Genomic DNA, 21,333 nt, shown 5'->3' on the forward strand with positions numbered 1-21,333 from the left:
CGGCAGATAAGATAAGGAATTTTCTTGAACCCCACGTCTTTGTCGCGGCAGAACGAGAATGTGCGATGCAGCGGGCGCTCTTCGCCGTGCCGAGCTCCTCTCTTGCACCACGGCGCGATCCAGGCACCGGTCTCAGAAGAAACCACAATGGCGAAACCCGGCATCTCAAAAAAGGCGAAAGGTATTGTTGCCCCCATGCTGTCCAGGCCTCTGCCCTCCCTCTGCCCACCGTTTCCTCCGAGGCCCCTCTCTCCCCAGCAGAACATGGCACACAGAATACAGCACTGACGAGACGGGCAGCCCCCTCCAAGCACTCCCGCGCCGCGCGCCGCGAGACCGACGTGGACATTGACACGGACAAGTCGCTCAAGAACGTCAAGGCCCCCGCCGAGTCTGTCGATTCGCGCCCCGCCGTCCTGCAGGCCCAGCACGGCGCCGGCATCACGAAGAAGAACAAGGCCGGCCGCAAGGCCGTGCTCAGCACCAAGGCCCGCCGTCGTGCCGAGAAGGGCGCCGACCGCGCCGAGGCCATCATGGACCGCACCGCCAACAAGAAGGAGAAGAGCAGGGGCCACTCCAAGGTCATCCAGGGCCGGGCCAAGAACTGGGAGGACGTCAACAAGAAGTCGCTCGACGAGGTCAGGCGCGCGCTGATGGCGGCCGAGGACGACTCGGCCGACGAGGACGAGCATGCCAAGGACGCCGCGGCTGCTGGCGAGGACAAGGGTGCCGAGACGGACGAAGAGATGGATGCTGCGCCGGTTGTGGCAGGGAAGGCGACTGCTGCTGCTGCTGCTGCTGCTGCTGCGCCGGCGGCGAGTGACGAACTTGACGAAGAGATTCTATGATACCTCTGATTTTAGTTACGGGGACTTGGAGATGGATCCAGGCGTTCTTCATTACGAATAGATGATTTCACGCATTCTGTTTGGACTTGACATGATGTGAGAGACTTCTGGGGAGTCGTTGATCGTCTGCTTATTGCTCCAGGTTTGATGTTTGCCGTGATTTATATTCACTTAAAGAGCCTTCTCATGTAGCGCCGAAATCAGGGCGCCGATCAGCGGTCTTCAGCGGTCTTCAACGCCCTTCAGCACTCTTCAGCACTCTTCAGCACTCTTCAGCGCTCTCCAGCGCTCTCCAGCGCTCCTCAGCCCCTCACTGCCCGTCACCTGTCGCCCGTCTCCACAAAACCCACCCCAAGCTCCAGCGCCTCGACAGGGATGCGCCAGAACCTCCAAACATCCATCCCCAAGCTCGACCTCGAAAACATTTCCACCTCTTGCACGACTTCACCTTGCCAACCCCCCCCCCACCACCACGACGAACCCCCCATTCCGCCCGAGATGCCGCCAAAACGCATGACCGCGAACCCCATCAAGCCAGCCCGCTACCGGCCCGGCAAAGCCCACCAGCCAGACTCGTCCTCCGAATCCGACTCGGACGCCGACGACAAGGGCTCCGGCCACGACGATGGAGTTACTGCCGCCGCCGCCATTCCCCCACCCCCCAAGGCGCCCTCCGCCGGCAAGATCATCTCGTCCTCGGCCCTGGGCACCCTGAACCTCGACCAGCGGCGCCGCGAAGCGCAGGCCAAGGAAGCGGCGCGCGTCGCCGCCGAAAGGGCGGCGCAGGCCGCGGCGGAAGAGGGTTTCGTGACCGAGGAAGACGAAGAGGGAGACGAGGACGAGGACGAGGGCGGCGAGGCCAGCGAGGAAGAGGAGAGCAGCAGCAGCGAAGAGGAAGAGGAGGCGGCGCCGCGGCGGCTGATGCTGCGCCCGAAATTCATCCCGAAGAACCAGCGCGGTGGCCAGGCGGCGGCGGCGGCGGCGACGACGGTGCCGCCGGCCGAAGAGGAGGAGCGGCGGCAGGCGGCCGAGCAGGCGCGGCGCGACGCCGAGAGGGACGCCATGGTCGAGGAGCAGATCCAGAAGGACCTCGCGGCGCGCAGGGCGGGGAAGCAGCACTGGGAGGACGCCGCTGGGCCGGGCGCCGGGGGCGCGTCGGACTCGGACGTCGACACGGAGGATGACGTGGATCCGGCGGCCGAGGAGGCGGCGTGGCGGCTGCGCGAGCTGCGGCGCGTCAAGCGGGAGAGGGACAGGCTGGCGGAGCAGGAGGCCGAGATTGCCGAGCGCGAGAGGCGGGACGCGCTGACGGCGGAGGAGCGTGAGGCGGAGGATGCCGACAAGATGGCCAAGCAGAAGGAGGAGAAGGAGGGCAAAGGCAAGATGGGGTTCATGCAAAAGTACTACCACAAGGGCGTCTTCTTCTCCGAGGAGGCGGCTGCCGCGGGACTCGACAAGCGCGACCTTGCGGGCGCGAGGTTTGCCGACGAGATCAAGGACCGCAGCGTGCTGCCCGAGTACCTGCAGAAGCGCGACATGACGAAGCTCGGACGCAAGGGCGGAACCAAGTACAAGGACCTGCGGTCAGAGGACACGGGACGCTGGGGCGACTTCAATGACCGCAGGGGCGATCGCGACGGCAACTATGCGGGACGGTACGGCGACGTCGATGACAGGTTCAGGCCCGACGCCTCCCGGGACGACCGCAATGGCGCCAACGCTATTCCGCTGGGCGAGAGGAAGGGTGGGTCATCAAGGGCGCCCGACAGGCCCAGCGGCGAGAGGTCGCAGAGAGATCGTGAAGAGCGCCGGGACAGGAGCAGGGACAGGGGCGACAGCTACCGTAGGCGAGACCGTAGTCGCGATGACGACAGGCGGAGGCACAGGTCGCGCTCAGGATCACCACGGCGGCGGCGAGACTCGCGTGATGACCGTGACCGGAGGAAACGCAGTCCGTCGCGAGATGGCAATCGCCATGACGAGAGTGACAAGCGACGCCGGGTAGACTACAGGTGAGCCGGCAATGGCCATGCGTAGCCGTGCCAGAGGAACAACAAATTGAATACCTGATACCCAACCCCTGATACCCACCCATCCATCTTCTTCTCTGCCATTGTAGTCTGAAAGAAAATTGGCATGGGACATGCCTTGTGCATTTTTGCTAAATCTTGGTAATCTCAACACGCGCTCGGTCAAACACTTGATGGCTGACCATGGTCTCGCCATCCCCACGCCCTGAGGGCGGATACAACGTCATGCGCGCGTATGTGCCAGCACCTCGCCTCTTGGACAACACTCCAGGGTTGATGACCAACACACTCTCGACGACCTGCGCCGCATCAGCAAATCAGAAGAGAACAGACAATAAAGTGCAGGGAACGCAGCAGGCTTACCTTGGCAAACGGAGGCAGGAAACTCGGCACCAGCAGCAGGTCCGGCCTGACGTTGACCATCTCGCCCAGCTTCAGGTAGCTCACATCCAGCATGGCTCCGGGCGGCAGTCCCTCTTCCGTACCCGTCTTTGGCAGCTTCGACCGATCCGCCGGCGGGAAGAGCGGGAAGTAGTGTCTCTGCTCGAGCAGATACCTACAGAGCCTTGATAGCAACACGGTGTCCTTGGGCTTTCCGGCGACAACCTCCTCGTGACGCAGCTCCCAGAGGGCGTCCTGTGAGGAAAGGCCCATGACCGTCTCGTTGACGGAGAGAGTCATGGGGTTGGAGATGATGCGGATCGCCTTGTGCAGGCCGAGGTCCTTCTTGGCGAAAGTGTCCTGGGGCCAGGACACGTGCTTGTCGATGATGTCGCGGACGGAAGGCACGAGGAGTATTGTGACAGCGGGGTTCGCGGCAGCGAGGCGGTTGAGCGCGGGGGTAAAGAGGTATTTGAAGACAGTGGTCATCGTGGCCGTGTCTGGGTCGATGACGGCGTCCTCGGGAAGGTCAAAGTCACCCATGGCGATGAGGGGGTGCTCAGCATCGATGAAGGGACCGGTGAGGATGACAGCGTCGGCATAGGTGTCGGCGGCACGGCTGCAGAGCGCTTGCAGAGGCTCAAAGTCGAGGTTGTCGTCGGCAGTATAGGGACCGGAAGCGAACAAGACGTTCAGCGGCGCTGGGTCAGAGTCCGAGTCCATGGCATCTGGGTCACCTCGCAGCCTCTCGCGATGAGCCGCCAGTGTGGCTGGCAAGGATGCAGCATTGGGGAGGAGCGGCATGTCGAGAACGTCTTCGACCAAGAACTCGCTGCCTGACGAGTTGATGCCCTTGACAGCAACGATCTGGCCGGGGAAGAAGCTGAATCCTCTTTGACCCATGTTCAAGGGCACCCGCTGGCCACCGCCAGTTCTTCGTGACGTTTCGAGAACTATGGAGGCTGCGTTCAGCTTGCCCTCTGGGGAATCTGAGGCGATGCGGCCTACTGCGATGACGGGTGTGGTGCTCTGGTTGGCGGCGCTGCCGAATTCGGAGGCATCGAGCCGGTGGTGGTTCTGGACCAGCTCCATGAAGTCGTCTATCCTGTCGTCTAGGATCTCAGAGGCCTCGGACAATTTCATGCCCATTGGCTTGTAGGCGAGCTTCTTTTGGTCGGAGGCCGCCGTCAACTTGATACGGGATTCTGGATAGGGACAGATGGGTGACTCGGGGGCTTGCAGGTGCTCGTTGAGGATCTCGAGGATCTCGCCGGCGTTTGGGCGGTCGTTGAAGGAAGACGGTCTGCCTGGTCAGCATGAATGACCATCAAGAATAGCAAGGGGCCGCTCACGGTAGCATCGAGTTGACATGATCCTCCATCTTCATGGGACTGCTCTTATAGTCCGGCGAACTGGCGGGCACGCCCTTTACCCTCGACATGGACGGCGTCTCGTAGGGCTTCTTCTTGGTGCTCGCGCTCTTGTTCCTCGCAGACGCAGGCGTGTTCGGCAACAAGCCGTCGAGCATGCCGTAGACATCGCCACCAGCCCGTGCTGCCCTTGGTGTCGCGCCCGCCCTCTTCTCCGTCTTGACCTGGGTCTGTTGTCGGGTGTTCTTCTCCAGGGCATCCTGAATGTCCTGCTTGAGATTTCGCAGAGGCGGGAGCGTAACTGTCGCCGCATCCATCTCCATCTTGATGCAGTAGGACTCCCACTTGTAGTACAAATCTTCGGCAGAGAGCTCGTAGAGGCGCATGATGGACTGCATTTCATTGATGACGTCTGGCTCGATCGAGTCGTGACCGGAGCCAAAACGCTCCTGCAATTCTGCGTCCGCCATGATGTTGTTTTGAAAGCTCGGCGATGGCGTGTTGACGGACCTCGAGCGGAGGCCGTAGTTGTGTGGTCTGGTGACAGGGAGTTGGAAAGGTGAAGAGGAATTGGCGGGCGAGACGCGTCCGACGCGTAAAGTGCACCCAACCCCACAACTCGGGCTACCTAGGTACATGTACCTTAAAGCAGTACTGGGAGACACCGGCGGCCACGTCGATCACTGAGTTGAACAGACACTGCGATCAGCATTCCAGCAAAATCTCTGATCTGCAGTCTCTGATATTCAAAATCACAAAGCCATCATCGTGAACTTCATCATGCATTGCATATGCAAAAGCCGTACACTCCAGGAGTAGCATCAGAACGATTGCCCAGTACGAGCTTTTCGCACACCAACCTCTCCAAAACCTGTGTCTTGACCACGGCTCCAAGCCGAGTACTGGCCGTTAGCAAGCGCTGGCAAATGATCTGACGAGGCGCCAATTTGCTACAGTGACATATCCGTGGCACTGAACCGCGTCTCACAGCCCCTCGGCAAGCGCCTGAAACTTGTGCAAGTCCACTCCTCCAAATCGAGGTCGCGATCGAATGCTGTTCCACGCCTGCATGGGCGTGATCTCACCGTCACTTGACAGGTCAGGAGCTGAGTTCAGCACTCTTTCAAGGATCGCAGTCGGCGCATTATGGAAAGACGGGCGAGCTGTAAGAGCATACCGAGCATTCATAGAATGAGACCATCAGATAGAGAGAACAGTTGAGCTGACGTTGTGAGAGTGTGTCCGTTTGGCTCGTCTGGTGTCTCCGAATCGCCATGAAGTTGGTTGGCCTAGACAGGGCTCCTCGACTCTACGGATCCAGGTCAGTCTCCAAGGTCAAGTTTTTCGGCACACGTCCCTTGTACCACAGGACCCCATGGTCTCATATGGAGCCCGCTGGGCAAAAAGAAAGCGACAGTGTAGACACTCGCTTCAACACAAATTCCATGGCCATGGTGACTTGGTCAAATCCACAGACGAGGACTCCATTCCATTTTTGATCTCCTGATGTTTATGACGCTATACATACTGCGCTACTCCTGGCGCCGAGAGCTTGCCATCGTCTTCGACCGACGTTGCTGGCCAATGGCATCGTGGGTAACGATCAGGATCACGTGAGTGAGGTCCGTGCTTTGTCTAGAACAAAAGGTTCAAGACTGTTGAAGGAACTGCTATTCGGAACGTTCTTTAGTTAGTGACGCCTACATTTTCCCAGCAGCATCGCGAGTCAAAGATATCGAGTGATATTCAACGTCTCAAATCGCATACACCACCGGCTGAGTGGATTATCAACGCCAGCACAAAGTGCGTGAGTGTTAGAAGTACGTTGTCTGGGGTACTTCCTTCAACCAGAGCCAAGCACACCGAACATACCGACACTGGCCTTGACCCTGGTTCGGGTCTTACCGAGAGTAGTGCTTCTCACCTGACACCACAAGAGGCTTAGTCGAGGCGCACTCGATCAACGAATGGTCTGTGCCGAAGCTCAGCGCGTTGCTGTCGTTGATTCGACGCCTTGTTGCCACTCCCTGTCATGACCTGCAAGGCTGCGTCAGCAGCTTGGCGCAGTGATGTCTGCTGTGCCAGATCGGTGGGCCAAGCTCCTGGGCCATCTCGCCTCCCAAGTCTTCCCCCACCATCACTTGCGTTGATATCTCCCTCGCTGGGCCACCTTTTGAGGACACTGGCTGCTGTACATCTACGGCGTGACCAGCCGTCTCATTTTACTGTTCTGCCGTCCTTTGACTTTTATCCTTCTTTGACTGCGAGAGTACACGCCCAGGTTATGACTGATGACCCCCGTCTATTGTAGATACGCCCATCCGCACAGTCGTGCAGCTCCTCTTCCTTGGAGCTTTGTTTGCGACCTGCGTTAACGTTGTTGCTGCAGGAGTTGACACTTCCGTTGCGCTCACGTACACTTGCACTCGCTGCTCTTCGAGAACGATCCCCGAAGTCACGGCCATCCCGTGCCGTTCCCTCTACGAGCCTACCATACCTCCTCGGCGTCTGTGGGCGTGATCATCCAACCTCTGATACTCGGCACGTAAGAGAACCAGGTGTCAACCTGGCGGCCTTGCGCGTTATATCACGCCAACCTTCACATTCGCGATATCAACCAGTCGAGCTGCCTTTCGGCTTCTGCGAAATTAGGGCTGCGAAAGATTTACCCATTCGCCGGCTTTGTGAGGGTTCCTGTGCAGGCTGTTCCGGCTCCTCAATATCGGAGCCTACTGACTGCGTCGTTTTGCACCCTGGCCATCGCCGCGGCGACGACCACCTCAGGACGAGTCATCTTTCCCCCTCTCCCCAGGTAGGGAGTTGCCCTGCCCTACACCTTGCTCCACGATACAAAAACACGTCGAAATAACGTGGTCCTTCTTCGGGACACTCCTCTGTGCCTTTGTCCGCTTCTACCCACCTTCCAAGAGCTTCAACCACAAGATTGAGAAGAGGAAGACCTCGGCGCCACGAACAACAGGGTACACGGCCGATCCGAGAGATCCTAGGGCTCAGAGGTAACCACGATATGACTCTATCTTGGCGTCCCTCCCCTGCAGAACAAGCTGATACAGTTGCAGATCGTCGAAATGTCGCTGCAGCCTTCCTCTGAGGGCGGCCGAACAGCCCCTCGATGGATCTACGATCTCCTTTCCGGCCTCATACACGAAGTCGAGAATTCTGTGAAATTGTCCGTGGATGAACGTCTTGCTTACCTCCAACCTGAACTGTTCTCTCATTCGCACGACTTCAAGGTCTTCCCAGAGCAGAGCAATATCGAGGGCGCGAACCCGACTATCTTGTCGCTTCTGTGTCGAGGCTGCGATCACCACATCGTTGTCAAGGTCGTCTACGATGAGTCCCGCGCTCAAGGCCTTTGCAATGCTGGAGTTGCCCACTACACTGGTAGCCTCGACTGTCCACCCGAGGCCGAGGACCTGGCGCACCATCTCGTTCACGAGAGCACTTGGTCATCCAAGGAATGCGAGCAGCTGGCTGACCCTCATCGGTCTCCCCTGGTCGGCCGGACACAGTACAAATGTTCGGGCGCCTCCTGCTCCCTACAAGTGACCGTGGAAACGTATCTCCCTCGTCTCAACCTTGAGTGGCTCAAGGCACTTCAAGACATGAATGGTGCCCGCAAACGCCTGGAAGAAGCCCGGCAGACGCAGCCCGAACGCTTTGCCGAGTTTAAGGATGATTGGCTCTCGTCCGGTCTTCACTTGCTCAACACGTATCTGAAAAACCGACTGAGCGACCCCCAGAGTCGAAAGATTTCAAAGCGTAATAAGCGATTTCAAGTTTCCTTCGGCGAAGAACTCTGGCCTCTCTTCAACGCACTGGGTTTCGTGGAGCAAACGCTTGACAACGACGGTGCTGATGAGGACTATTTCGTTCCTGAGCCTCTCGAACCGCCTAATCCGCCCACGCAGATTGGAACGCTACGCTCGTTCGTCGAAGACATGCGCTTCGAAGTTGAGAACCGCATCATCGCCCTCGGCCAGCAAGGCCCTGCATCGCCACACCATGACTCGGCTGTGGACCGACTGGAGAAAGCGCTCCATTGCTTCAACTGGCCGCAGAACAAGTCTTTCCATGTCCAGAGCATTAACCCGCGCGATGCTGAATTCTCGCTCTTGGGAGTCCTTCCCAACTTTGACAAGAGCCTGACGCTCTTTGCGTACTACCGCCAGTGCCTGATATGGCCTACCAACCGCAAGCTCCTCACTGATGCACTCGCTAATAATGCGAAACGCCTGGGAGATGACGAACTGATGCTTCAGGCGACTGTGGAGGAATCAAAGATCGACCACCCTGGTGCCGCCGTGATTGCAAACGGTGACAACGATGACACAGCCATGGTATGGCAGGCCGCTTCTTTTTTCGGCCTTGACAACATCCAAGCAGTGGGCGACCATGTCATTGTGAGCAAATTCAAGGAGAAGGTTCAGAACGATCCAGGACAAGAAGGTCTCGCCAAAGAGTTCCTTCTGGTTCTGGGTCGTTCGAGGAAGAGTGACCGCTTGATTGAGGCGGCACAGGGCCCAATGTCTCTCAACACCGCTTTTGTATGGCTCGAAGCGAATGAACAGTATGACGACGAGTTCATCGAGACCATGGCTAGCACCAAGGTGAGTTTCTGCCAAATCCTGCACTTTTGGCAACAGACAGAGCTAACCTAGAATGCAGATCAAGAGCCACCCTGGAAACCAGTACATCAAGGATGAATGCCTTGAAGCTCTCGATACAATCTCGCGGAACAGAAAGAGCGACCGTCTCGCGGCATTTGCCCAGGAACTCATGCTATCGCAAGACAACCAGCTCACAGCTGCCCAAGCGCTTGTGGTGCGCTATGATCTCCCCGTCGGCCTCAAGAACATTGGCAACACATGTTACCTGAACAGCATCCTGCAATATCTCTACACTGTCAAACCGGTGAGAGATCTAGTCCTCAACTTCGACGACCACAAGTTAGACCTCAGCGATGAGAGCATCGCCGCACGTCGCATTGGTAGCAACCGCATGCCGCTGACCCGTCCTGATGCTGTTGTATCATTCGCATGTCCGTGCTTGCCCCATGACCCCTGTTCATTATGACCGAGACTGACACGTTTTAGGCGCCGAGGAGCTGTCCAAGCTATTCAACAGCTTGTACACAAGCGACCAAGTTGCCGTCAAACCCGCACAGCGCCTGGCCAATGCTGCCCTCTTCCTGGTCCAAGAGATTGCGGAGGGTGCTTCGAAGGACCAGGGCTCCAGCCAGTCGAAGAGTCTACCCGATGTCATGGGCGTCCAATTTCCAACGCCACCCCCTCTTCCTGCCCGACCTCCTCCGGATGCGCCTCAGACACAGACCGAGCACGTCGAACATGTCGAACATGCCGAAACTGCCTACGGCGCTCACAACGGACAGGACATCGACATGGTCAACGTATCTGTGGACGCGGTCTCTGACGCTGCTAGCACCGGCAGCAGCAAGACCCTGATCGGCGATGCTATGGAGATTGATGTCAACTCGGACAAGGTGGGCGGTCCCTTGGAAGGAGATGTTCTACCTTCCATCGAGGGCGATGCTGGACACTTGCAGAGCAACCAAGACACTGCCGTCACTGTGGCTGACAGTGACGATCCCATGAACGACGCACGGGTGCTTGCTGCTCTTGAGACGCAGAAGCGCTCGTCCGGTACTGAACAACAGGATGTCGGAGAAGTTTTGGGTCGCTTGTTGGATAGAGTCCAAGGCGCCATCAAGCACACCCGTGTTACGGAAGACGGCATGCAGCTCGACCTCATCATGGATATCTTCTACATCTCGATCAAAACTCGCAACCAGAAAGATGGGCAAGAGCCTCAAGTCCAAGTAACGTTCGACCGCTACGTTAGCGCCTTTCCTTCTCAAAGCGGACCGTGTGACATCAACGATGCTCTCAGTCGGAACTTCGATCTCGAGTACGTGGAAGACAGCGGCTACACTCGATACAGTGGCATTGATTGCTCGGTCAAGCCGCCCACAATCTTGCAGGTGATGATTCAGCGCACCAGCAGCAACGGCACGAAGAATGGCAATCCGGTGATCGTTAGCGAGGATCTCTATCTCGACCGCTTCGTTGACGCCGTGCCTGGGTCGCGACTTTACGAGTACCGGAGCGCCAGCTGGACTCTCCAGAAGCGGATTCTCCAGCTTGGCGAGTTACCCGCTGCGCCCAAGGTTGACAACAGCGACCTCCTCGGCCATTTCATTCAACGTGGACTTGACACGCCTCCGATGGAGACTCTTTCCGACGCGCCCGAGGGTTCCCCCCTGGTCTTGTCAAAGCAACCATCTCCGGCGTTCAGCTTCCCATGCAAACCTTTCGAGTACAAGCCCAATGCGGCCGAGAAGGCAGCCGACGACGATGATCTCGAAGTCCGTTCACCTCCCTCGACGCAAGAGCAACCCTACGAGCTACCCAGCAGACAGCAGATCGAAGTCATGGCTGCCGATAAGGCCAAGGCCCACCTAGACCGTCTGGGCGATATTTTCAAAGACCTGCGGCAACATCGATGTCTCCTCCACGCGGTCATCTGTCACAGCGGCCAGCTCAACGCCGGACACTACTGGGTGTACATTCGTGACTTTGAAGCGGGCATCTGGAGGAAGTACAACGATGAGACTGTCACCGAGTACGCGAGCACCGAAGATGTGCTGAAGCTCCTGAACGGCGGTGGTGACCCCTATTACCTCTGCTACGTCCGCGCTGATGAGGTCAGCAATCTCGTCGATGTTCCTCGGCGCCAGCCTGTGGAGGGCCACCGCACCGACGGCGACAGCTCGGGAGGTGACTTCTCGGCCATGATGGCCGAGCAGTCGAGCGGCCTACACAGCTTCCCGCCGGCCGTTCATCAGAACTCGCCTGTTGATGAACAACCTCCGCCATACCAGGCAAAGGGTGGTCCAGCCTAGATTGCTGGCTCTCTCCCCTTTGATCACATCACGTACCTCAACGGAATGGCCTCCGACGGAAGTGATGCCGACGGCATCGAGGATGACGGCCTCGTCGCCGACGCCAGGACGGGTGGACTAGATGCAGGCGAGGTAACAAGCTCTTATGGTGGTTTGCCCATGTATGATGCTGAACGCCCCGGAGCAGAACCCGGTCGAGTCGTGAAGCACGCGCTGCTCAGCCCGCCCTCGCCCCCGAAGCTCGCAAAGAAGCTCCGACAGGTTCGGTCGCACCGCACAACCGAGCACCGATTTCGATGCACCGCCGTCGATCATCGCACCTTTCTCTCGTGGGTGTATCACATCAGCCAGGGCTTACTCTTTGATAGGATTGATGCTGTAGAGCACAACCTCCTGATCCTCAAAGCTTTGAGCCTTCGCCGCAGGCCCGGCCTCATCGGCAGCGGTGCCCTTTTCCGACACCACTGGCACCTACTCTTCCGAACTCGCGCTGAAATGGCCTACTGGGTCGCGTACACTGTCATGCAGGCTGCCGATCAGACGCTCTCGCGTCAGCTGTACCTGCCATTTCAGAGATGAGAGCATGCGGGGGATGTTGGCGATGATGTAATTATTCGTTTCTGCGTTCTGGATTCTGCTCATGGGGGTCATCTTGATCGCGCGCACCGAATCCCTTCGACTCAGGAGGGGTTTTCAGTCCATGTGACGACCAGAGCACGTCAACCACGGCTCCCATACATGCGCGTTGCATCGTTCGACGATACCCGCGGATGGGTTTCGATCCGCATTGAATTCCTTGATTTTTCTTTTCCGGCAACACTGCACGAGGGATGGTTCATTGGACGTTGCACTGATTATTTGCTGCACATGGGAAACACACTGAAGAAAGGAAGGACAAGGCGGCACCCGTGCTCGCATAGTGAGTCGTTCTCTTTTCGCAAAATTCAGGCATGGCATGGTAGTGTAGGAACATCTCCGAATGATATCAACTCGCAAGGCGCCGTGCCAGGTAACGTGAACATGTATGTATTGATTGATCGCTCCGCTATCAGTCCACCAGAAATCCTGTCACATGAGAAATATTCATTCTCTGCTTGCTCCGTGTTGGTCGCTTGTCGCCTTCCCTCCTGCCGCTCCCAAAATAGCAGATCGCGCCGTCCCGCTATCACGCTTCAGGATATACAACGCCCCATACATGTCGTCTTCCACGGTTCAATCTTCATGGGGCCTTTCGGCAAGGAGGCTAGTAGTCCCTCGAGACGTCGCTCTCGCCGTCGTCTCCGCCGTGGATAGGGATCGGGGCCGGAGGCTGCGGCGTAGACGGCTTGTGGATGGGGTACGCGGGCGAGAAGGCCATGTTGGGCGCGCGTCGTTCTTCTGCCTGTGATATTCCGCCAAATGTGCTTTTCCAAGCTCTCTCTCTCTCTCTCCTTCCCGCTCGGTGGTGGTACCGGCTAGTGGTGTGAGTTTACGCGAGATGGGAGATGGCGCGAGGAGAGGGTTTCGTTGTGTTGTCGCGTCTGGGCTGTGGGCAGATTTGGACGGCGTAGTGTCTACGGGGGTCAGAGATGATGTGGTTCCCCTCCAGCGGTCAAGCGTGTGTTTGCTTTTTCGGGGTCAGTGCTCAATTATATACGAGGAAGACGTAGAAGAAGAAGAAGGGTCCTTTCGGGCATGAGGGGTAGACAGATTGTGACGATCCGGGTGATCAGCGCGTGACGTATACCCACCCTCCTGCTCGCAAGGCTTCGGGGATTGGTTCGTGATGGGGGAGCATTCGGAGGGGGGTCCTTCAGAGAGGATGAGCATGTTGGACCATGTGATTTGCTGTCTCGGAGCACGAGAGTTCAGTTCTCGGTGGACAATGCTACGTTGGGGGTGATATGGATTTTTGGGGGGGGGGGGGGGGGGCAGTTGGGCTGTAGTGGAGGGGTCTTTCGGCCTTGAAAGTCTTCTCTGCCTTATGAGATGGTTCGCCCATATGCTTCGTTTCGTAGTCGACCGGTGGGACTACATGAGGAGGAAGAGGGGGGGTGAATGGGGGAATGGAGATTGGCGAGATTCTTGGGCCGAACGCTTGAGCCGTTCAGGTTGAGGCTGGTGTGATCTGTCTCGTCTGATGTCCGATGCTTGGTGCCCTCCCTCCCCTCCTCAACTGTTCAGGCTCAAAGCTTAATACAGCGCGTCGTCCAAAAGTCAAGTGTGTTGACTGGACCACGCCAGAGTCATGTCTCAATGAGTCGACGTGGCTCGCCATCTTCACTCGCTCGAGCAAGAGCACGCATAGACTCGGGGAAGCACCCGCGGCTTAACCAAGCGCCGAACCAACGATCCGACCAGGACTGACTTGGAAGACGCAGAAGAGGGGCCAGCAGCTAACAACGCAGAAGGAAGACAGAGAAGCTGGGCCCAGGCCATTCGACGGACGAAGTCATCGCAGGTCGTGCGTGGCCAGCGAGCTCTGTTTGATAGGCTCGTCGTCCACGATAGCTGTCTGACTCCGGCGTGCCGCAGTGGCTTGCAGAGCTTGGCGCTTGGCTTGGGGAGCTGAATGCGGGGAGCTTCGAGCTTCGAGCTTCAAGCTTCAAGCTTGGGCATGGCCTCGAGTTGGCTTCCACATCACTGGGCCATGAAGGCGTCAGTCAGCCAGAGCAGAGGGAGGGAGGGAGGGAGGGGCATGTCAGCATTAATAGTCATCTTCACACATCACAGACCAGGGGGGAGGAGGCATGTGAAAGGCCGTCTCCGAGAGACCGAAGAGTTCGGATTCCGGTAGCCTTCAACGGGATGCTCCACCAAGCATCGGCATCGTATCCGAGGGGAGTATCCGCACATCCTGAGGAGATCTGTTGAGCCAGTAGTCATGGTAGAGCACGAGATGCATGCCAGGCCCAGCCTGGGCCCGGACGGAAGAAGAAAAGGTGAGACATTCATCGTAGGCTTGCAAACTTTGCCCCGCATCCCATCGCATGCATTCATTCATTCCCCATGACCAAAGAGTTCGAGAGGGTTGTCGCTTCGAGGAAGACAATAACCCTTATGGGTCTACATCTTCTTCCTTCGGAATAGTAAAGCAGACACGAGACGAGCGACCCCTCCCTCTCAAGAGTGCTGCGCTCTCTGCAAACAATCGAGGTCCGCGTTGTCCGATAGGCGCACCCGGAAACGGATGTTCGGACTTGTAGTCTCACTAGTGACGGCCGATAGAGTTTGGGCCGACTCGACAGCCGTCTCCATCGATGCCGACAAGAACAGCAGCAGCAGAATCAGAGGCAGAAAGAATGGGAAGGCCAGGAGCGAAAGCGAACACCAAGGCAAAAGAAATGCGCGAGAAAGTCTGTCTACGAAAGATTGGCGTGAGTCGTGAGAACGAGAGGCATTTGTGCAGGGCAAAAGGGGCGGGACGCTCGAAGGTGTCAGACCACTTTTTTTCGGACAGTCGAGATATCAGATCATGAGCTGATCCCTCCAGCCTCCACCCATCAGGTCTCCTGTTGACGACGACACACTTCCTGCACGACCTGCGCGTCCTGCATCTCATGCAACCAGGCCCTCCGTCCCTCCCTCCATCAGCTCACTCCGGCCGATTGCCCATGGAAGGCGGCGCTCTCAGACTAGGCATGGCTGCTTTGGTCTCGGCCGGATCCCTGTCGGCAGCCCGTTTGACAGCTTGAAGCTCCCCTCCGTCTCGCGCCCAAAGAGCTTCTTCCCACAATAGATCAGCACCATGAAGCTTGCAGCCGGCCGGCCGCTCTGCTCGACAGTGAGCCCCTCTTCCGCGTAGACATGATCCAACAATGGCTGCCTTTGATGGCGTCGATTGGTTCGGATCGTCCGCCAGCGCAGGCCATCGGGCCGCTGCCCCTCTCCCTTGGTCCCCTTGCCCTTCTTGCCAAGTAGGGTCCGTCGTGTTCCTGGGTCCTTTCCGGTCGTCACCGCGAGCGGTCTGCTCACACGCATGGCGATATCCTGTAGTAGTAGGGCCTTGGTAAATCACGTTAACTGCTTGTGGTGCGGCCCAGGAGTCGCCTCCACCACATGGCCTCCGAGCTATCCAGGATCATCATCGTCATGGAATGGATCCTGGCCGTGGCTCTGGAGCCAACCACTCCTCGAGGCCCGACCACCAGATACCGCCGTTCTCGCCTCGTGCCTGATCGTCGTACACCTTGGGGACGTGTATTTTGTGCTCGTATATAAAGGGGCCCCCTCCTCCAACGTTGGCCGTCCCCAGTGTCCCGTCCTCTTTTCCTTCTATCACCACTTGGTGTACACGTACACACCTGTCCCCCCTTCCACTCCCCCCCCCCCCACTCTCATTAACCGCAACCCAATCCAACCACGAGGTCAGCCATGGCCGACTCAAAAACCAATGGCGCCTCCACCGAGGAGTCCATCTCGCCCTACGGCCCCGCGCGGTCGACGGTCAAGGGCGCGCCCCTCTCTCCGTCCGACCTCGCAGCCTACAACGACTGGTTCAAGGCCAGTCTGTACCTGTCGCTCGGCATGATCTACCTGCGCGAGAACCCGCTGCTCAAGGAGCCGCTGACCAAGGACCACCTGAAGCTGCGGCTGCTGGGCCACTTTGGCTCGGCGCCGGGCCAGATCTTCACGTGGATGCACTTCAACCGGCTCATCAACAAGCACGACCTCGACGCCGTCTTCATCTCGGGCCCCGGCCACGGCGCGCCGGCCGTGCTGTCGCAGTCGTACCTCGAGGGCGTCTACTCGGAGGTGTACCACGACTGCTCCGAGGACGCCGAGGGCCTGCAGCGCTTCTTCAAGCAGTTCTCGTTCCCCGGCGGCATCGGCTCGCACGCGACGCCCGAGACGCCCGGGTCGCTGCACGAGGGCGGCGAGCTCGGCTACGCCATCAGCCACGCCTTCGGCGCCGTCTTTGACCACCCGGACCTCATCGCGCTGACCATGGTCGGCGACGGCGAGGCCGAGACGGGCCCCATGGCCACGTCGTGGCACAGCACCAAGTTCCTCAACCCCAAGGTCGACGGCGCCGTGCTGCCCGTGCTGCACCTCAACGGCTACAAGATCAACAACCCGACGCTGCTGGCGCGCATCACGCACAAGGAGCTCGAGAACCTCTTCCTCGGCTACGGCTGGCAGCCGTACTTTGTCGAGGGCGACGACGTCGACACGATGCACCAGGCCATGGCGGCGACGCTCGAGCACTGCGTCGACGAGATCCGCCGCTTCCAGAAGCAGGCCCGCGACTCGGGCAAGGCCTTCCGCCCGCGCTGGCCCATGATCATCCTGCGCAGCCCCAAGGGCTGGACGGGCCCGCGCAAGATTGGCGACAACTTCCTCGAGGGCTACTGGCGCGCCCACCAGGTGCCCATCACCGACGTCGCCACCAACCCGGACCACCTGCAGATCCTCGAGAAGTGGATGAAGAGCTACGAGCCCGACCGCCTCTTCAAGGACGGCCGCATCCTGCCCGAGCTCAAGGCGGCGCTGGCGCCCAAGGGCAACCGCCGCATGAGCGCCAACCCCGTCGCCAACGGCGGCCTGCTGCGCAAGCCGCTGCGGCTGCCCGACTTTAAGAAGTACGCCCTCGCCGTCGACAAGTCGGCGGCGACGACGGCCGCGAGCATGAGCAACATGGCGGGCTACCTGCGCGACGTCGTCGCCATGAACCCGCACTCGTTCCGCCTCTTCGGCCCCGACGAGACCGAGTCGAACAAGCTCGGCAAGGTGTACGAGGCGGCGCCCAAGGTCTGGCTCGGCGAGTACTTTGACGAGGACGCCAACGGCGGCAACCTCGCCATGGAGGGCCGCGTCATGGAGATGCTCTCGGAGCACACGTGCGAGGGCTGGCTCGAGGGCTACATCCTCACGGGCCGCCACGGCATGCTCAACTCGTACGAGCCCTTCATCCCCATCGTCAGCTCCATGGTCAACCAGCACTGCAAGTGGCTCGAGAAGTGCCTCGAGGTCGAGTGGCGCCACAAGGTCGCCTCGCTCAACATTCTCCTGACGGCCGTCGTCTGGCGCCAGGACCACAACGGCTTCACCCACCAGGACCCGGGCTTCCTCGACACGGTCGTCAACAAGTCGCCCGACGTGGTGCGCGTCTACCTGCCGCCCGACGGCAACTGCCTGCTGTCCGTCATGGACCACTGCTTCGCCTCGGCCAACTACGTCAACGTCGTCGTCGCCGACAAGCAGGACCACCTGCAGTACCTGTCCATGGACAAGGCCGTCGAGCACTGCACCAAGGGCATCGGCATCTGGCCGCAGTTCAGCACCGACGCCGGCGCCGAGCCCGACGTCGTCATGGCCTCGTGCGGCGACGTCTCGCCCAACGAGTCCCTCGCCGCCATCGACCTGCTGCTGACGCACTTCCCCGACCTCAAGATCCGCTGCGTCAACGTCGTCGACCTCTTCAAGCTCATCCACCACACGGACCACTCCCACGGCCTGACCGACGCCGAGTGGACCGCCCTCTTCACCGCCAACGTCCCCGTCATATTCAACTTCCACTCCTACCCCTGGCTCGTCCACCGCCTGACCTACAAGCGGCCCGGCGCCACCAACCTCCACGTCCGCGGCTACAAGGAGAAGGGCAACATTGACACGCCCCTCGAGCTGGCCATCCGCAACCAGACCGACCGCTTCAGCCTCGCCATCGACGCCATCGACCGCATCCCGAGCCTGCACAACCGCGGTGCCGCCGCGAGGGAGGCCCTGCGCAACGAGCAGATTCGCGCCCAGAACGTCGCCTTCGAGACGGGGCTGGACCCCCCCTTCCTCAAGGACTGGCAGTGGAAGCGTGGCGGCCTGTGGCAGCAGTAGGAGGCGCGCGCCGTTGAGGGGTGAGATGCGACAATGGCGTTGGTGGTCATGGTGTCAATTAGCTCTTAATGAATATGTATTTCCTTTCGCTCGATGTCGTCGTGAATGGCCGCCGTGAAGTGTCGAGCTATGCCGTCGTCTTGCCGTGGTCCTCCTGGTCGAGTCAGCCCGCATGCCACTCACCCTGGATACGTACTCGCGCAGACACATGGCGGGCTGCAAACACACCACTGAACAATTGAATCCATTCATCTGACTTCTGCAAGCGGAACAGCTGCCTGACCGCCGCTGCTGCTGCCGCCGCGGGTATCCCCCACATCGAGATGCATATCGCATCGCATCGCATCGCATCTGGCATGGTCGTGTCTCGCGCCCAAACCTTCCTTCAACGAGCCCAGCCCTGCCAAGGCCCATCGTCTCGAAGCAGCAACGACGCTTTCTTTGTACGACAACTACTGCTTCTCCTGACTTTCCCCCTTTTTGGTTTCGTTCACTCGCCAGAAATCATCATGTGCACCAAAACGCCGCCCGCCCCAAAGGTATCCTGGGTGTAAGAAAATCATGAACCGTGAAGTTTGCACTTCCTCCTGCTTTCTCTGCCTCTCCCTCGCCGTCAGGCCTCTCTCTCTCCCTCTCTCTGCTTGCTCGCTTATCGCTGATACCTGGAATCGACTGCGCGCCCGCTGACAAACCAATGACACAAAGCATCCCTCCTCCTCACCAGCACCGCAGCTTCTTCCAGATGGAGCCCTGTCCCCTACCCACGCGGTCGCCGTGCAGGTTCGGCCCCCGCAGCCCAGGCGCCCTCTTCTCGTTGCTGCTCGAGTCGTCAACCTCGCCTGCCTCGCCTGTCCCGGTTCCCGGTAGCGGGCTCAGCGGCTTCGTCATGCCGCGCCGGTCGAGTGCCATGCTGTGGGACTGATCGAGCCCGAGGTCGGCCAAGCGGCGCGCCTCGACGACGCGGCGCACAATGAGGGCGAACGTTTCCTCAATGTTGACCTCGAGCCGGGCACTCGTCTCCATGAAGCCGCAGCCGCGCCGGCGGGCCCAGTCGAGGCCGGCAGCGGCAGGGACGACGCGGCTCTCCTGCAGATCACACTTGTTGCCGGCGACAATCTTGACGGGGGCGACGGTCTTAGCGCCGGAGCCCGAACCGGGATGGACTCTCGAATAGCCGGCCGGCAGCCCAGCGCGCCGCGCGCGCTCGGCATTGTCGTGGCGCGTCTCGGTCTCCATGTCGATGAGGTCGTTGAAATACTGCAGGGCGTCGAGCGAGTCCTTGGAGGTGATATCGTAGACGAGGAGGAAGGCATCGGCCCCGAGGTTTGACGATGCCCACATGCCGCGGTACTCCTCCTGGCCGGCCGTGTCGGTCAGCGCAAGGTGGTAGGTGTGACCGTCGATGCGACGTGTGATCGAGTACGAGTCCTCAATGGTCGGGTCATACTCGGACGTCCATTGCGAGCGGACGAGGCGCAAGGTAATGGAAGATTTTCCGCAGCCGCCGTCGCCGCAGATGGTGATGGAGATGGGAATTGGGGGTTGTTGCTGCCGCTGTTGCTGCTGTTGCTGCTTCTGCTGCGGCATTGTTTCTGTGGAGTGTCCGCGTGGCATGTCGCTGGAAGGAACACGCAATGGGTCGTGAGGCAACGGGGAGAGATGCCGTTCCGATTATTATGGACGAGGCCTGCTCTGATGGACCCAGCAGGTGGCCGGCGATGCTACGAGCCGAGGCTCGGGAGAGAGGTGTGTGTGTGTGTGTGTGTGTGTGTGGCAAGCAGACACCCACGCCGCGACAAGAATGACGTTGCGCCTCGTGGCGATTTCTGGGGGTTCGAGCGTGGAGGTGGAGAATCGAGGTTGCGGATCGAGCGTTGAGACAGGTACAGGACCTGAAAGTAAATGTGGAAAAGGGGAGAGACACAGTCGGCGATGGTTTGGGTCCAACAGGTGGGTGACGGACGACAGGATTGGTGGCTTGGGAGGAGATGGGTGGTTGTTTCTTTTTCAACGTTGCAAGCTCTATCGCGTCAGGCTGCGGGACGCGGGTCGATCGCTGGCGGTTCGATCGCTGGCGGTTCGGCCGATTGCTTCGGTTTGTATGGAAGTGCCACCCCCCCTCGACGCGGGTTGTCTGCTGCTGTTTGTTGACAAGTCAACGAGGCATTCGGCGATCGGTCTCTTAGGACAATGGTCGATACGTCAAGGTGTGGTCCTGGTTGGCGATGGGGCGAAGGGTAGGTTTTGCATCCAGGAAGATGCTCGCAGGTGATGGGCGGGATGGGAAGGAGGAAAGGGTGGTTGGGGAGGTTGACGATTATGACCAGGGCCAGGTCAAGGTCGTTCCATGGGGGGTTTGGAGGCTTGGAGGCGTGCACGCTCTCGCCCTCGCAGAGAAAACAAGCAACCATGCCCTGGTCGTCGCTTCCCCCCCTCCCCCCTTGCGCCTGAGTTTGCGCGTCGCGCCTTCCCAATGGATTGTCGATTCTTGCCTGTCCCAGCTCCTGTTCCTGCCTCCTGGCTCGTGTCGCCTGCCTCCTGGCTCGCGGCTCGTGCCTCGTGCCTCGTGCCTCCTGCCTCCTGCCTCGCAGCTTCCGTTTATTGGTGCCTTGATGCCCCGTTGCTCTTGCCTCGGTGCCTTGATGCCCCGTTTCTTTGCCTCGGTGCCTTGCAGGCCCCTTTTCGACAAGACGAAGGGCAGCCGCGCCGGGATTGGACCCCTGTTTTGGCGGTTCTAGCGCATGTTGGGGGCTTTGATGCACAGCCTTAGCGTGTCCAGTAGGGGGGGAAAGGAGACCATCTCCCAACGCCCAACGGGGCTGGCCCTTCAACTGCCGCCTGTCACGACCCTTAGCGTGCACACGCCCCGGGGACCGGCTGGGCTTGACTGGGAGGGCTTGCGTCTCGTCATCATGACTGATGGCATGAAGCCCTCCATCCCATGTCCATCA

The 21,333-nt window shown here is 59.4% G+C and overlaps 7 protein-coding genes across 7 annotated transcripts; 5 read left to right on the forward strand and 2 right to left on the reverse strand.

Moving 5' to 3' along the window:
- Nucleotides 1-65: 65 nt before the first annotated feature.
- On the forward strand, nucleotides 66-848 carry D7B24_003962 (uncharacterized protein; the record flags this gene model as incomplete). The annotated part of the gene is made up of 1 exon (XM_028638144.1): nucleotides 66-848. One exon carries the CDS (start codon nucleotides 66-68, stop codon nucleotides 846-848), a length of 783 nt encoding a protein of 260 aa, XP_028497031.1.
- A 375-nt stretch (nucleotides 849-1,223) lies between these two features.
- MFAP1 (Microfibrillar-associated protein 1) lies at nucleotides 1,224-2,864 on the forward strand (the record flags this gene model as incomplete). The annotated part of the gene is made up of 1 exon (XM_028638145.1): nucleotides 1,224-2,864. One exon carries the CDS (start codon nucleotides 1,224-1,226, stop codon nucleotides 2,862-2,864), a length of 1,641 nt encoding a protein of 546 aa, XP_028497032.1.
- A 145-nt stretch (nucleotides 2,865-3,009) lies between these two features.
- Nucleotides 3,010-5,099, reverse strand: POLA2 (DNA polymerase alpha subunit B; the record flags this gene model as incomplete). The annotated part of the gene is made up of 3 exons (XM_028638146.1): nucleotides 3,010-3,177; nucleotides 3,242-4,562; nucleotides 4,612-5,099. The coding sequence occupies 3 exons, from the start codon at nucleotides 5,097-5,099 to the stop codon at nucleotides 3,010-3,012; spliced, it is 1,977 nt and encodes a 658-aa protein (XP_028497033.1).
- Nucleotides 5,100-7,718: 2,619 nt separating this feature from the next.
- Nucleotides 7,719-11,572, forward strand: UBP2_1 (ubiquitin-specific protease ubp2; the record flags this gene model as incomplete). The annotated part of the gene is made up of 3 exons (XM_028638147.1): nucleotides 7,719-9,260; nucleotides 9,319-9,691; nucleotides 9,747-11,572. 3 exons carry the CDS (start codon nucleotides 7,719-7,721, stop codon nucleotides 11,570-11,572), a joined length of 3,741 nt encoding a protein of 1,246 aa, XP_028497034.1.
- A 45-nt stretch (nucleotides 11,573-11,617) lies between these two features.
- UBP2_2 (ubiquitin-specific protease ubp2) lies at nucleotides 11,618-12,151 on the forward strand (the record flags this gene model as incomplete). The annotated part of the gene is made up of 1 exon (XM_028638148.1): nucleotides 11,618-12,151. The coding sequence occupies one exon, from the start codon at nucleotides 11,618-11,620 to the stop codon at nucleotides 12,149-12,151; it is 534 nt and encodes a 177-aa protein (XP_028497035.1).
- A 3,774-nt stretch (nucleotides 12,152-15,925) lies between these two features.
- On the forward strand, nucleotides 15,926-18,382 carry D7B24_003967 (uncharacterized protein; the record flags this gene model as incomplete). Its single annotated transcript, XM_028638149.1, has 1 exon — nucleotides 15,926-18,382. One exon carries the CDS (start codon nucleotides 15,926-15,928, stop codon nucleotides 18,380-18,382), a length of 2,457 nt encoding a protein of 818 aa, XP_028497036.1.
- Nucleotides 18,383-19,099: 717 nt separating this feature from the next.
- Nucleotides 19,100-19,969, reverse strand: D7B24_003968 (uncharacterized protein; the record flags this gene model as incomplete). Its single annotated transcript, XM_028638150.1, has 1 exon — nucleotides 19,100-19,969. One exon carries the CDS (start codon nucleotides 19,967-19,969, stop codon nucleotides 19,100-19,102), a length of 870 nt encoding a protein of 289 aa, XP_028497037.1.
- Between the last annotated feature and the right edge of the window lie 1,364 nt (nucleotides 19,970-21,333).

Source organism: Verticillium nonalfalfae, assembly GCF_003724135.2.
Source record: "Verticillium nonalfalfae strain VnAa140/NRRL 66861 chromosome Unknown scaffold_22, whole genome shotgun sequence".
NCBI classification, from domain to species: Eukaryota; Fungi; Ascomycota; class Sordariomycetes; order Glomerellales; family Plectosphaerellaceae; genus Verticillium; species Verticillium nonalfalfae.